General features: G+C 49.1%; 7 protein-coding genes across 7 annotated transcripts; 2 read left to right on the top strand and 5 right to left on the bottom strand.

The window, feature by feature from the left end:
- Nucleotides 1–650: 650 nt before the first annotated feature.
- Nucleotides 651–1,406, bottom strand: N7466_005087 (uncharacterized protein; the record flags this gene model as incomplete). Its single annotated transcript, XM_057164484.1, has 3 exons — nucleotides 651–1,027; nucleotides 1,152–1,268; nucleotides 1,340–1,406. 3 exons carry the CDS (start codon nucleotides 1,404–1,406, stop codon nucleotides 651–653), a joined length of 561 nt encoding a protein of 186 aa, XP_057023165.1.
- A 417-nt stretch (nucleotides 1,407–1,823) lies between these two features.
- On the top strand, nucleotides 1,824–3,871 carry N7466_005086 (calponin homology domain protein; the record flags this gene model as incomplete). The annotated part of the gene is made up of 2 exons (XM_057164483.1): nucleotides 1,824–1,990; nucleotides 2,107–3,871. The coding sequence occupies 2 exons, from the start codon at nucleotides 1,824–1,826 to the stop codon at nucleotides 3,869–3,871; spliced, it is 1,932 nt and encodes a 643-aa protein (XP_057023164.1).
- A 564-nt stretch (nucleotides 3,872–4,435) lies between these two features.
- On the bottom strand, nucleotides 4,436–6,310 carry N7466_005085 (uncharacterized protein; the record flags this gene model as incomplete). The annotated part of the gene is made up of 1 exon (XM_057164482.1): nucleotides 4,436–6,310. One exon carries the CDS (start codon nucleotides 6,308–6,310, stop codon nucleotides 4,436–4,438), a length of 1,875 nt encoding a protein of 624 aa, XP_057023163.1.
- Nucleotides 6,311–6,665: 355 nt separating this feature from the next.
- On the bottom strand, nucleotides 6,666–6,934 carry N7466_005084 (uncharacterized protein; the record flags this gene model as incomplete). Its single annotated transcript, XM_057164481.1, has 2 exons — nucleotides 6,666–6,769; nucleotides 6,841–6,934. 2 exons carry the CDS (start codon nucleotides 6,932–6,934, stop codon nucleotides 6,666–6,668), a joined length of 198 nt encoding a protein of 65 aa, XP_057023162.1.
- A 1,223-nt stretch (nucleotides 6,935–8,157) lies between these two features.
- Nucleotides 8,158–9,063, bottom strand: N7466_005083 (ORMDL family protein; the record flags this gene model as incomplete). Its single annotated transcript, XM_057164480.1, has 3 exons — nucleotides 8,158–8,208; nucleotides 8,291–8,649; nucleotides 8,775–9,063. Coding segments are annotated over 3 exons (699 nt in total), but the record flags the coding sequence as incomplete, so codon positions are not given.
- A 2,318-nt stretch (nucleotides 9,064–11,381) lies between these two features.
- Nucleotides 11,382–13,169, top strand: N7466_005082 (zinc knuckle domain protein; the record flags this gene model as incomplete). The annotated part of the gene is made up of 2 exons (XM_057164479.1): nucleotides 11,382–12,329; nucleotides 12,387–13,169. The coding sequence occupies 2 exons, from the start codon at nucleotides 11,382–11,384 to the stop codon at nucleotides 13,167–13,169; spliced, it is 1,731 nt and encodes a 576-aa protein (XP_057023160.1).
- Nucleotides 13,170–13,372: 203 nt separating this feature from the next.
- Nucleotides 13,373–14,657, bottom strand: N7466_005081 (putative haloacid dehalogenase-like hydrolase; the record flags this gene model as incomplete). The annotated part of the gene is made up of 5 exons (XM_057164478.1): nucleotides 13,373–13,564; nucleotides 13,662–13,824; nucleotides 13,926–14,132; nucleotides 14,238–14,270; nucleotides 14,509–14,657. Coding segments are annotated over 5 exons (744 nt in total), but the record flags the coding sequence as incomplete, so codon positions are not given.
- Between the last annotated feature and the right edge of the window lie 409 nt (nucleotides 14,658–15,066).

The raw sequence follows: 15,066 nt of genomic DNA, 5'->3' as shown, positions 1-15,066 counted from the left end.
ACTTCGCATCGCCAAGGTTGCAGCACTGTGCACATGTGCAGCCCACCATTCAATCTCACTGTTGGCCTCAAGTGCTGTATCGACTCTGACTTTTACAAGTGCTTAGGGCACTTGCGTATTTCTGGTTCTGATTGCGACAATCAATCAATACATATCCAGTGCACCTGGGCTATCGCGGGTGGTGAATTGATTACATATACGCTTGAAAATCCAAATATGACCATCTGACCTTTTAAACATTTGGAATAGAGATGATACACGGAAAAAAAAGCTACTGTACATGGATAAACTGAGGTAGGTGGGGTTGGGGTTATAGACTGGTAAAGCAATTATACCCAAGACTCTTCCACATTAGATATAGGGTATGAGAGGCTGCGTAGGTATGGAATATCAAATAGCTGCGCGTCATCTGTAGCAAGATTTCGCCCTCGGGGAATATTAGACTATGATATTCTTACCACTGATGATGGCACTCGGATCCGGTGCACTTGGGACAATCCACCCTATGCTAGATGGTATCCCAACAGTGGTTTATCCCAGGTCAACTCTGAAGAGACGGTATCTGCGTTTTGTGCATGATTGATGTCCGGGTGGCCTGCACCCCCTCCGATTATCACGAATATACCGAAATCATATTATGTTGCCACATTTCACCGGTGAGAGGTAGGGGACCACGCATCAGGCTGCCAGTTACCTCCTGGATTCTGTCGATCTGCCTTTGCCCATGGGTTCTCTTCTTTGCGAGTCTTCGGGGGTGCGCCTGTAGACTCGGGCTGTGGTGCTGGAGCGGAGGACGAAGGCCCATCTGCGGAGATCGGAGCCGCTTCGGAGTTTGCATTTGTGGTCGTAATTCCTGCACCCTGCTGCTGAGTCTTCGGTTTGTCGAGGAAAGAGGGTTTGCTGGCCCAGCGCTCATCGGCAAGTCGGGCGAGTTCTTTCATTTGCGCCTGGCGAACCAGATCCTGTTGCTGTTCCTCAATAGTCGGCGGAAGAGGTCGGACATATCGGAGCCATTGATGCCATTGTGCTAGATTAAATGAGCTCGCGTCAGTCAAGCTGGATAGGTATTGATTGGTGTTATGGTTTCTTCCACAGCGCGCCTTGCCACTGTAGGCCACAAGCGTAATGTTTTCCAAACGCGATCGACTCACGAGTAACTTGGACATCTCCGTAGTGTGTCTTGGGATCAAATTTCACAATTCGTCTATATCGGCCAGCGTTCAGTTGATCTTTGAATTCCCAGAATGTGTTTCCGGCGAGATCCTGACCTGTAAGGTGACGGGTGTTGGTTAGCATAATACGGAGGCAAAGCGCCAAGGAGAAGACCGTAAATACTAACCGACTAGGTAAGATTTCCGCCAGGGTAGCCGAAGGCCTTTCCACTTGAACCAGAGACTGTTGACCATTGTGATTATTGTTGTGTAGAGTGGATGACCAAAGCCGTGGAGAAAAAAAAAAGCCGCGGGCAAAAAGAGCCAGAACGTTTGGAACGTCATCGGCCCCAATAAACACAGCCCCGGGCATTCCATTCCACCTTCTTTCCCTCGAAACTTCCTATTTTCCCAGACTCACTCATTTTGATTTTTGGAGAAGATCAAGTCACTAGGATCTCAAAGTCTGGTGCCCTTTTTTCATCAAATTTCTAATTGGATTTTGCTCTTTGCTTTTACTCTATCCTCTTGTACCCGTACCCAAGTCTCCACTCTAGGGCCGATCAGGCACACGCCCGCAAAGGGATACGTACTCTTGTCCCTTGCGATTCTACGACACCAACACCACTCACCTGCTGGCTCGGATTGCAAACACACAGTCAGGGATTCATCATGGCGTCGGTAACTTCGCTGGATAAGGATTTGCGCAACATGCGACTGTCCCGCTATACCCCGCAGGCAGCCGCGGAGGTACGCGACTGGATCGAAAATGTGTTGCGCGAGAAACTCCCATCGTCCGATCTACTGGAAGGATTGAAAGATGGTGTGGCGCTATGCAAGTGAGTCTCAATTGCGTCTTTCCATCTATTTGAGTGTTTATACTCTTCTGCTCAGCTGTGCAGGTAGACATGCATGCAGTTGGAACCTGGACCAAAACTAACCCCTTGTCCACTAGATTGGTCAACATGGCTGTGTCCCCCGGCGTCAAGTACAAGCAGTCGTCTATGCCATTCGTACAAATGGAAAATATCTCGCACTTCCTCCGTGCCTGCCAAGTGGCACCGCTGAGCCTTCCTCCGCACGACGTCTTTCTTACTGTTGATCTTTACGAGGCGAAGGATCCTGCGCAAGTTCTCCAGTGCCTGGCTGCGTTCAGTCGGAGAGCAAATACCCTGCAGCCAACCAAGTTCCCATCTGCTGTCGGCCCACAAAGTAAACGGGGGGTTGTGAGCCCCAATGCGACAGGCTCTTCAACTCCAGGATCGTATACTCGTACTGGCCGTGCCTTGAGCAATGTCAGCGATACAAACTCCGGCCGACCTGGAGTCCCTGCCAAACCATCTGGATCCTTTAGCTCTTGGAGTAAGAGGGACGATCAGTCAAACACATCACCAGCATGGAATATTCACCAGTACGGCTACATGGGCGGGGCCAGCCAAGGCAATCAAGGCGTCGCATTTGGTGCTCGGCGACAGATTACGACCCCCGGTCCGGCTGTCCCTAGTCTTGCGGAGAAGGAGAAACGTAGAAAGGAAGAGGAGGAGATCACTCGTCAACAGAACCTGGAGAGGGAACGGGCTCATCGAGAAGTTGAAGAGCAGGAGGCCCGCGCCAAAGCTGACGAAGAACGAAGATGGCAGGAGGAGACTGCTCGCCAGAGAGAGGAGGAACGTCAAAAAATTGAGAACGAGAAACAACGATGGGATGAGGAAAAGCGTCGATGGGAGGTAGAGGAGCAGCGCCGTCTTGCGGAGGAGAAGGCTGCCGAAGAGCGCCTAGAGGTTCAGCACGAAGAAGACCGCCAGCGTCGACGGAAGTCTAACGATGCCCGTCTCAACGGTCAATTCCTAAGCCAATACCAGGCGGGTCAGACCACTGCTTCTCCGAGTGGAGCTACATCAACGGACGAGACCGCTGATAGTCGTCGCATCAAGGAACTTGAGCGCGAGCTGGAATTAGCCAAGGAGCGAGAACGCCAGTATTCGACTGAGCGACAAGGGCCCCCACAAGAAGAAGAGGATTCTCAATCTCGCAGCCGCAACAGCGGACGCCCTGTGCCCGTGCCTCCTAAGCCGAGCTATAGCCTTTCCTCTTTAGAACAAGAACGACGTCTCCTCCGTGGCGAATGGCAGAAAACCCAGGATGTACCAACAACAGAGGAGAATGTTGATGATTTCGAAGAACAAGGTCCCCCACCTCCTCCTCGGCCTCTCCCACAACCCGGGTCACCCCAACAACAAGCACCAGCACTTCCCGCCAGAGCTCTTCCTCCTGCACCCCGTCCTCTTCCGGATCCCGTAGCATACACTGCTAATCACGGTTCAAACCGTACCGACCGCTTTCTGAGCTCAAACCCAGCACCCGCAGCACCCACTCCTGCTTCTCACAGACCCCGAGACTACAGCACAACGAGTGAGGTCGACGCAGAGAACAGTCGTCGTGAAGCTTCCCAAGAGAAGACACGGGCAGGTGGCTGGGCTTCCAAGTCTTTGCTTGAGCGTGAAATGGAGCGTGAACGTGAGCGCCAGCGCGAATGGGAAGAGAATCAGAAGCAGACCGAGGTTGCTGCTCGTGATACTTCGCATGGCTCAGGCCCAGGCCAGTCTTGGGATGTTCACCAGTACGGCTACCTAGGTGGAGACAACCAGAATCGTGGTGGTCAGGGACTTGGCATTGGAGGTGCCAGGCGCCAGATCATTGGACCTCGGCCGCCTCCATAATTATTTGTCTCATCCGAGCCCTATCATTCAACTTAGGATGTTATCTTGCATTCCCCTCCCCACCCCTGTTTTCTTCTGGATTTCTTGTCTCTTCTTGCCTCTTGGTCATATCCGACTTCCAATGTTCAATTTGCGCTGGCGATTCGGAGAATTGTATTTCATTCATCATCGCTACTACGTCCTTTTGTCAAGTGAAACTTGAAGTTACCTTGTAGATAGCTATGAGTACCTTTCTAAACTCACGTGGAAATCAACTTTTTATGCTTCTCAACTCGGGCCTCTTACGTACTGCTAGTTAATAGTTTTATTTGATGCTTAGCTAAATGAGGTTGGGTTTGTACTAGCACTCGAGTAGGCGCCATGCTGAATGTTTAGCTGTCAGGTCAACTGGTGGCACCTGTGTACATTGGAAAAATACAAAGGTATTAATACATAGCTCTTGGCTAAGGCCACTTCGCCAACAGCTTCAATGGTATTTGCAAATGTGTCTGAGTAAAGCTAGCATAAATATGTAGGTCATAAAGATCATAGCTGTCGTAAAATCCTCCGGCACCCTCAAGATGCCTACTTTTGAGCCTGTGTTGGCAGAAGCCCGGCAAGAGAGGTGAGTCTTTCGTGGCTTTCCAGCAACCAGGAGAATTCAAGTGGTTCCAGGTTTCGACTGTTTTTACTGGACATCAGGCCATCTTGTGTCTGCTCACTTCTCCGAATGATTCCATCTTCAACCGCTTTCTTGAAGGATGGCGTGGCGGTTAAAAATCCACCGTTTCCCAAAAGCATAATCGCTGCCTCGAGAAGAATAGACATCTTCGTGTTATTCACTACGCTATTGGTAGCTGCGGCAAAGGGGAGGAAGCAAAGCTCCAATTTCTCCTGGCTAAGATAGCCCTCGGACTTCAGAGAGGGAGCAGAAGCTTCCCGCAAGCCTAAAAGCATCATTTCGCAAAGAGTGGATTGTTCCTCGTTTGTGAATTCGGGGAGAATGAATGGGCTAACGAGAGCCTGGAAAATCGGCAGAGGTTGGACACTGATTAAGTCCGCGAATAATGTGTAGAGATCAAACCAGTCGATGAACTCGCGGGGGAGCTGATTGGAGACATCGGAAAGGATTCCAAAGAGCCGTTTGCGCAAACGAAGAGATGAGATGCCACCCATTGGCGCAAGTCCGGCGCTATGTTGTGGGAGAGATGTTTGCGCTGCATCGTCTGGCTGCGCTGCGGCTCCAGTCCTTGTCCCCCGTCTCGTGCGCTTCGATCGTCGGGCTGGCCCGGGCGTGAGCTCCTCATCGTCATCTTCGTCCATCTCTGGGGTCATGTAATCGCCATACTGATCCTTGTCGATATTGACCTCACGTTCTCTTTTCTTAACCTGATCCGGCGTTGGCGGAGCCTTCAACTCAGTTTTAAACACCTTTCGGAACTCATTGACCGAAAAGGTACTTCCGTCTGCAAAAATAGCTCTCAAAATCCGTCGGTTTCGTCCGGTGTCGGTACTGGCGTTGATAAACTTGAAAATCAAGCTTTCCCGGAATATATCGCGATCTTGATCTGTCTTCTTGGCGGCTTTTTGGTCGGATTTCACCTGGCGAGCAACATTCTTCCACGCATGACCAGTTTTGCTATTGCCTTTGGATTGTCCGGCCTGTTTGGCGTCCGATGCCGCATTACGGGCTTTTTTAGGTGTCACTTTCTCTTCGCTGACTTCTTCGGCCTCTTGTGCTTCGGCCTTTCTGCGGGCTTGGATCTCTTCGTATGTTTTCAACCGATGTGCCCAATCATCTTCCATTATGTCGCACATGTACTGCAACCAGATCTGCCACCGCTCCCAGCGCTCGGGATGAAGCACCGAGCAATTGAAAGCCCAGCCTACAGCATGCCAAAAGTCCTCCGCCCGCGACCACAGCGATTCCTCCAGGGCTAGTCTCACATTCAATAGCCCGCGCCCCGGGGATTGCAAATCGCTTTCCTCTTCAAGTGTACGATGTTGGCGTCCAGACCGCAACGCCTGGTGTGCAAAGGTGAATGCATGGTTGAGTCCGCAATCCTGAGGGCTGACGAGGGTGGAGAGGAGTCGAAGGAGGCGCAGAGCTAGAAAAGCCGGGTCTTCTAGCTGGTCGCTTTTGGCGCTGGTTGTGGTTGATGGATGAACGAGGAAGGTGACTGCGAGCGCTAAATGCTGTGGCAAAGGCGAAAACACCTTTGGAGAGGCGTATGTTCCCGAGCTCAGGGTGTTATACAACAGGTTTAGTCCTTGATCGTCTGTAGGGAAATTGTTAGCGGGGTTTCGTCCCAGAGTCAAGTGCCGGGGGTTCGGACACATCTCTTCCTCAAAGAAGATTCCAACATGTTGGATCAGCTCAAAGGGTAATTGCGCTGGAGTGCGGTACGGCCTATCGTCCGGAGGAGGCATGATCTCTGTTTCTGGATGAGAGACGGCCATTTTGCGATCGTTTTCGCGTCCTGACGCGCGCCTTATCGATAAGAGAATTGTCAGATTTGTGGGGATTTGGATAACGTAAACGTTGATGATGGCTAAAAGCATATGGAATAATGCTAGATCTAGATAGAAGATTCAGGCATTGAGATATTTGAAGTCTACAGTATTCTCATCGTCTTATTTTCTTCTGATTTGTCTCTTCAAGTTGGTTCTTTGTTCTTTGCTTAGTCAGCCTTGAATGGTGCAACAAACAGGTCCAGCCCGTTTAACTGTATAGATCTATCATCTATAGAACATGTATGCTAACAAATTCGCAATCGCCCCAAATTTTCAACATTCATTCCCAACATCGATCCCCCTAGTAGTTGGGGATACAGACACCATCGTTCCACTCAGTGGCACCAACGCATCGCCAGCCGTCGCAGCAAGAGGGGCCACTGGGCTGGCAGGCAACCTTGTAGTCTAAACAGAGTGTCAGCCAACTACACTTTCAATATTTGTTCCCCTTTCCTTCTACTATAGACAGAACTCACTACCAACACATGTGCGCTTCTCAAATGCATCGGGAGAAGGGGTAGCAGTGGCAACGGCGGCCAGAGTAGCAATGATAACGGTGATGAACTGCATTTTGATGGTGATGTTGTTGATCGGGAGATCAGTTGATGTATTGAGGGAATTGGATTAGATTGAAGTGGTTGATGAATTGCATCCATATCGTTCAGCAGAATCTCTAGCTATTTATTCTTAATAGATCCTTCCTGGAGCCCTGAAGGTCACCTAATGGGGTTCAACATCAGTGACTCGATTCGGATATAGAAGATCAGATGTTTCAAGATGGTTACTCTTTTGCCCACGCTAGGTAGTTCCTTTGAGGCCCAGTAATATCGCCACTGCAGAGAGACCTGTATTGGGGAAGGTTGAAACACCAAGATCTCCAACCTTACCCAAGTAGGCAATGGTGTAGGTAGGTACTAGATTGGGGGCCAGTGAAGATGGCGCCCCAAAATTACTTTCGCCATAGGAAGATTAACGACATACGACTCTCCAGCTTGATTACTGCCACTATTCCGCACAAGGAAGTGAACCTTAGAATTGATACACGGGCAAGTACCAATCATGGAGATGAAGTCTTGAATTGTTCCGATCGTCATGGTACTACAATGTACAACCACTAGTCATTTCCGAGGTTCTTAGAGGCGGGGTAATCAACGAAATTCACATAGACATTGACGAGAGTAAATGAGCTCGTCAGACAGAAATAGTTCAGGTGTTATTCGTAGGTATCATCACTTTAAGAGCGACTACATTGCATTTTTAAAGTATTTAGTACCATCCTTGATATGTACGTAGAGCGTAGGCGAATCGTAAACAAGCCAGCACCAGCGATGATGCAATGCCCCCGCATGGACCCAGCCAAGACAAGTGACCTGCATTACGGCATGTTCAGAAGCTCTGCAGAGCCCCATTTTTTAAATTCCAGGCTTAAAGCTACAGGAAGCCTTGGAGATTCCAAAAGACTTCGGGAAAGAAGGAACGTTGTGCAGAATATAAGATATGCAGGGCTCTAAAACTGGGCATCTAGACAAAGGACAGGCAGGAGCTAAAAAAAGGAGTGGCCGGGCCCACGGCTGCGTCTCATATTTTCCAAAAAAAAAAAAAAAGAAAGGGAGAAAAATTTGCGATAAGCCAATGACGGATCATACTCCGTAATTCAACGCAATGCAACGAACTCTTTTGGGAAAGAGGAAACAGGAGAGGAGGGACGGAGACGAGTCGAAGACAGGGAGTGAGCTTCGGAGGCCGGACGCCAATGTAGCAAAGAATAAGAGAAAGAGAAAGAAAAGAATACACTATGAATCATCTTCTAAATCGGAGAAGAAGCCTATTCGCAACCGATGCGACTAGAGAGATGTTAGCAGGGATGTCCTCGTGACACTTCAATAAAGAAGAGAGATTGCAACGCAGGCTATAAGAGACACTTACGAAAGGAAGTTTCGGAATGACCACCGCTAGCGTGGCCAAAAAGTTGATGGTGAAGTAGGTAAGGTCGTAGTGGGTATAGTGGGTGCTCACGAGGAAGAGCACAATAGGCACGCAGAGCAGGAACTTCTTGGTTGGCGTGTACTGGTCGCCGTTGTCAATTTGCTCCCACATGTTGAGATTGTCGTAGGCACCACCGTTGAACTCGAACGGGATGCCCCGCACCCAGTGGAACATGAGGAAGGAGCCAAACATGTAGCTGATGTTGGTAAGGGTCCATGAGGTTTCCTGCGAGACGCCGGGGATGATGTCGCAGAGGACTTTGAGCGCAGCGATGAGGACGAAATGGATAGTCCAGGCACCTATTCACGCGATCGAGTCTCGTTAGCCATATTCCAACATTTTGAATTTCACGACCTGTCCACCGTGTCCCGATCGGCGGATATGTTCGGGGGGGACGGAGAAAGTGGCACCACTCGCAACTCACCCTTAGCATTGACCCAGTTAGCATTGAGATTGGGTAAGGCGGCCTGGTCACTCGTGTGTTCGATCGATTCAGCGGGTTCCTGGTAGATCAGACTGCTGGACCGCCGGCGGCGGCCCTGCTTCTGGGTGTTGGGAGACAACCGCTGTGGCCCGTCCATCTCGGGGGCAAAAGAGATGGCACGAGGAACCAACAGGGAGGATTTGGAAGAGTCGGAAGCCAGCGTGACGGCGAAGAGGTGGTTGATGGGAAAAAGGAGCGTGGGGATGGAAGTGGCACACACGGCCCAGAACTGGAGAAAGGCGGATCGGCTTTCGGGGTCACGGGGCAGTTTCTTTTTTTATTTCAACGGAACGATGGAACCGCGGGCAACTTGGCTTTGTGGGGTTGAGGGAAAGAATTTGGGTGTGTTCTTTGACTCCAATGATTTTCCAATGAGTCAAGAAAAAATTGAAGATAGGAAATGGACAAGAATGGGTTTGGCCACCAGGGCACGTGCAGTTATCAGGTCCAGCTCAACTAAATGTGGACTAAATACGTTGGAGCTAAATAAAATAGTCAAAGCCACTTTCTCCTATTTATAATCCTAGAGGTCCCCCTATTCTCAGGGCTTCCATTGATCTAGAACAATTTACATTGTCCAAGGCAATTCTCAGCGATCTAGAATTTTTGCAAGTCTCGTTTGTATTATGTTGTTGTTGTTTTTTTTTGTGGTTTTTCTTCTTCCAGTTCTTCGGCATATACATAGTCCGGAGGTGCGGAGAATCGCCACGAAGAACATCAATACTCTTATCTTTCTTTCTTTCTTTCTCTCTCTCTCTCTCTCTCTCTCTCAAGAACACATCATTTCTATGACAATCGGATTCTAAACACTTTAGTAGACGACGACGATCCAGACTCCTTCGATCGTGCACGACCGGGGATATCACATTAGTCCAAAATAGCAGAGTGAAGCTGACCTATCACACGATTTCGCTTAGCATTAGACTGTAAACAAAAAATATGGAATCAGTCCACATGGCATTTTGATCCTGGATCTACCTTAATAATACCTCGATCTAGACCAACATTTATCTTTAATTGTAGTGTTCAGTTAGCTACAAACCTCAATCTTAGGGCAACAACGACCCTACAACCTTGAAAGCTTGTGGCAAACTCTAGATCTCAAGGCTATAAATGATCAGTCCGGAGTATCACGATTACCAGTAACGCGACAGAACTTGAAACATGATTCGATGACTTCGTCTCTGCTCAGTGATTCTGCGTTGGGGTTAGGGACTTTCATCCAATTCCTATTTCGCGCGTTACCTAACATTTTGTACCCGAGCTCTTAATAAAGCCTGGACTTCCCTTTCTTCACTACCTCCAAGACTTGCTTATACTTGATTTTTGAGAGATTATTGACATCAGCTTCGAATGTCAGTTCAAACCAGTGATCGGGGTGGATAGGGTGTTTAGGGTAAGTCCAAAGCGCGCGTATCACAGTAAATCCCACCCAAATGTATAAACACATACAGTGAAGAGAAGACTCAGGCAGGCTCAGGGCCTAATGGATCACATACTTCAAATGTTCAAAAGTTGCACACCTACCTTCAAATGTTCCTCCTTCTTTATTCTCTTTCTTTATTCCCTTTTCAGCGCTGATTACCTCATTAAATAAACTCTTTCCTCTTGAGTCGACTCACAATTTATACTAACTGGTTGCCTAATTCCATTCAATGATACATGTCCCAGAGTGGCGAGCCATGTACATATGGATCACAAGAAAGCTCTGGTAAATACCTGGGTAAACAATTGGGACCACCCAGGTCATTGATAGCACAAATTGTAACACAGTGGATGATAGGTGCTCAAACAAAATATTGATTTTGATAGGTACTAGGTACAGTTGACCGTGCACATGTGGAATAGACTCTTAGCAACGACCTAGATATATGAGTAGTATATTCCAATGTCGTGAGATACATGTACTACATGTAGTATATAGTAGGTATCTAGTACTAGTAGATAGTAACATGTTTTGAAAGGCCCGCCGCCAATGCCTGTACCATCATCGTGCGCCCTCCAGACCTGGAGCTCATGGGTGCTGACACCCTTGAGATCAGTACTACTAACATGTAGATAGAAAGATACATAAAGAAATCAAGAATTTTTTGCATCGTTCTGATTCTTTCAGATCTGTTCAAGGTGCCAACATCTGGGCAAACGTCACTTAACCACTCTAAGGTCAGGTATCGTCGTATCGATTGATCACAATCCATCTCCACTGCACTGCGGCACTGCGACATATCATAGCTCATCTATGTAGCTGCTTATTCGGCTTGGTAGACAAGGTTGATTGAGTTGACTATCAAATAAGATCTATGCTTTATGATACTGTTTCTTGACTGATAAAGATGGAAAAAATAAGAAGTCCCTTCAAATTAGCATGTCTGTGGTCTGAATCGTCTGATACACCTTATCAGCATCTATCGATAAGCGGCCCCACTAACGCACATAATATTGCGTTTATGGCATTTAACGCCACCCGTAAAGTTTTGATTGCAATCCTCGGGTCCAATATCCTCCCCAAGTTTCTCCTAAAGTTGATCAATTCGTTCAACCCACACCATGGCAGACTCTGGGGACGAGGCAGACTCGCGAACAGCCTCAGTCGGTATCCAGCGTCCTCGGTCAAAAAATTCCTCCAACCGAGGCTCTGGCGATAATGACTCCCGACCCAAGAAAAGACAGCGACGGAATCGATCTCGCGCAAGCGACGTGAGCGACACTCTTCCTCGAGGCGCGTCTTTCAGCTCGAGCCCACTCGAGATTGATCCTGACGAGACATCTTCTTCTGGATCAAGCGCAGAATCTGGGAGCAATTCGGACTCGGACTCGCCTGAAAAGCCGGCCCCCGTCAATCCTCATGCAGGCAGCACTGCGCCTGCCATCAGCTGGAACCAGGGCAGGAAAGCGCCCGTGCGGACAACACTTGGGAAGCGCAAGGCATCGGGAGAGGTTCGACCGAAGGCTCAGGCTACAAAGCCCGAGTCTGAGCAGTTCACGACAGTGAATGCGTTTTGGAAAAGTCGCGATGGCTCAGCTTCACCTGAGCCTACCGATGTCGCCGGGAAGCAAAAGGTCCAAGATAAACTGGATGAATCGAGTGACTTGGAAGAAGGCGAAGTGGACTCGAGAAGTGACTCTGACGCAGTGTCTCTAGATTCTGAGGCCGATGATTCTATACTGCTGAACATCGACCCCAAGGCCGAGGGTGGCGCCGTTGAGGATAGTAACCAGGAAGATATGGCTGTTACGAATGGGCACACAAACGGCGCCGTAAATGGTGTGTCAGGTGGCTCTTCTGAGAGCAAGGAAGCGGCATTTGAACTCTACGCAAAGAAATACCCCACAACGCCAGCTACCTTGGTCGATCTGGACAAGAAAGATATGGAAATCCAGGCTCAATTCATATACTGGGATCGTGATATCAATGACATTGATCTTCAGCTCCCGGTGGGCTGTACTGAATGCCTTCAGTATGGCCATCAGGCTGCAGTGTGCCCTACAAAAGAGGTATGTCTTGAAGGAAGCAGTATTGTTAAATGATGAACTATTAACACATTTTCTCAGTGTGTGCACTGCAAAGCATGGAATGAGCATATTAGCACACAATGCCCCTCATGGAGAAGATGCCAACGGTGCCGGGAAAGAGGACATACTGATAAAGAGTGCTCATCACCGTTGAAGAGCTCCGCTTCTGAGGTCCCTTGCGATCTCTGCGGGTCCTCAGAGCATCTTGAGTCTTCATGCGATTGGCAATGGAAGTTCCCGCTGCGCGAAACCTCCTCAACAGAGGTCAGGGTATCGATCTCATGTGCCAACTGCTGCAGCGGAAGCCATCTCATCGGTGATTGCCCATCTCTCCGCCGGCCTCTCAATACCACATGCTTTACACTCAAGGGTATCGACCCTGATATCATCGTCAACCTTAACACAGCCCCCAAAGAGGCCCCGCCACCCATCAACTACAAACAGGGTCGTAGGGGGCGAGGAGGGGCTCGTGGCGGTATCAACACTCGCTCATCATCCCCCTCAAGTGACGATTTGCTGCCTCGCAAGGGCACAAAGCCCCAGCCCATCTCTCGTGGACGAGGCCGCGGATCGCACATCCGATTTAACACTGGTCCTCCACCTCCTCGCAATGGTCCTGGGCCCGATAAATCTCGGGGCAGGCCCCCACCAACTCGTGGCCGGCCACAGTTTCCTGGGAATAACACCCGCCAGCGTACACTTTCTCCACTTCCGCGACAGAACTTCCCTCGTGGCCCTCCTCCAAGGGGTCGCGGTCGCGGTGGTAATGGTCGCGGAGGGCCGCCGTCGCGCGGTGGATTCCGAGGTCGCAGAGGAAAATAGTCCAACAAGCTCCATGTAATGAAATATCATGATTCCCCTGTACCTTACATCTTTACACATTCTAGATTTTTTTTCTTGTCGCATAGCGATTGCGAAAAGATGTTGATTCAAAGATACATCCAATACTCCCAAGGCTCTTTCATGGTCAGCACCCATTAAGGTGTTATTCTATATGAAAAAGAAACGAAAGAAGGCAATGGCCATTAGACATGCTCGGGATCACACTTCTGACCAACAAATCCTTGCTCAAGGATTTCAATCAGATCATCCAGCCGATTGATGCAAAGATCAGTATGGGCATGTTCCTTCAAATGAGCATTTCGTTCATTCACAAGCAACACCGTGGCCGCGCCAGCCATATGCCCAGCCGTCATATCATCAATACTATCTCCAACCTATCACAGAACATTAGACCTCTAAGATACCCAGCAGATAATACCGTTATAATGCTCATCAGTGCAAGGGGTGTGAAATTCAGTTTCCCTCACTCACCATAATCAAATTCTCGGCCCGATTGGTCAACCCCCATTCCTGCGCGATGTGCAGGATTCCCGCAGGGTCCGGTTTCGGGATCACATTCGGGGTGTCCCGAGTAATTATAGGAAGGAATATATGCTCTGGCAGGTGGTTATTGAGAAGGTATCGGACCGGGGATCTATGACCCGAGCAATGCGTCAGCGTTTTTCACAACCCGGAACTAAGACCGGCCTTGAGGGGAAGAAAAACAAAAGCTATATTGACTTGAGTACTACTTACTCAAAGTTCCGCGTGCACAGCCCCCGTCTTAATCCGCGCGACTGCAGATATTCCATCAGCCCCACTAGACCCGGCTGTGGCACTTGCTCAACCATCGCGCGCCGCTCAACGGCTTGGATTTTCTCGACGGCAGTAGCGCGGTCTTCCACCGGAAGAGCTTGTATGTGGTGGAGGATGTCAATTGACTTGTCTATCCCGAGGGCGTCTCTTATAGATTTATGCAAGTCAGATACATGGATGCTTCTGTGTTCACCGGGTGGTGTTTGGATATAGTTGGCCTGCCGCATTGCGGACCGCTCGGTATAATCTCACCTCATCTCTGTGAACATGTGGTGTTGTGGCAGGCTATTTTCACGTCAGTTTGTAATCTCAATGATGATGCGATCATCTTCAATGCTGCAATGAAGAGCTGTGGTTTTATCGTCTGCGATGGAGCAGCCGAGGTCCAATTCAAAGCTTCAACACGATGATATGGAATCCTCATGACCGAATGAATAGTTGGGCTTCCAAGGGCAGCGATTTGAAGTCATATTCAGGACTACGTGTACACAGCACAGGCAAAAGAAAGCGGATATCGCCTTACCACAAGGTTCCGTCGACATCGAAAACGATGCCCTTCAGCCGCGGGGCATCTGACGCTTTGGTATCGTCGAGCGGAGCGAAGCTCCGCGGACGCACATGATGACATTCTACTGCCCTGCCAGCCATGGTGGATAAGGTGGAACGGAGAGCTGCTAGACGAGCTGTCATGAGTCAAGGAAAGGTGGAGGTGTCGGAGCTCGGGAATCGGGCCGAGATTAGATATGAGCGTAATCTATGTAATCTATGCATTTACGGGTGTTTATGTCATTAAATATCTTCGACAACGACATTCCCCCCAATGCCTACCGGAAACTTGTCAAATCACTAATCGAGCCTTCATTAGTGATAGCTTTGCTGACCAGAAGATAGGATTGGTTCACCGATCAGCCATATTCCTGGTGCTCAGAGTGGTTTCTTGATCTACACATGTGCAGAACAAAAACAAAAATGTTCCACATTGCCTTATCAGGGCGACTGAAGTACAGAATCGAGGAGATCGTGAATATGAAACGATTCAATGTTTTCAACAATATCAGATTCACTAGCGAAGCAGCTATGA

This window comes from Penicillium verhagenii (assembly GCF_028828195.1).
Source record: "Penicillium verhagenii strain IBT 33310 chromosome Unknown utg000005l_segment0_segment0, whole genome shotgun sequence".
In the NCBI taxonomy this organism is placed as follows: Eukaryota; Fungi; Ascomycota; class Eurotiomycetes; order Eurotiales; family Aspergillaceae; genus Penicillium; species Penicillium verhagenii.
This window is presented reverse-complemented; position numbering and strand designations above follow the sequence as displayed.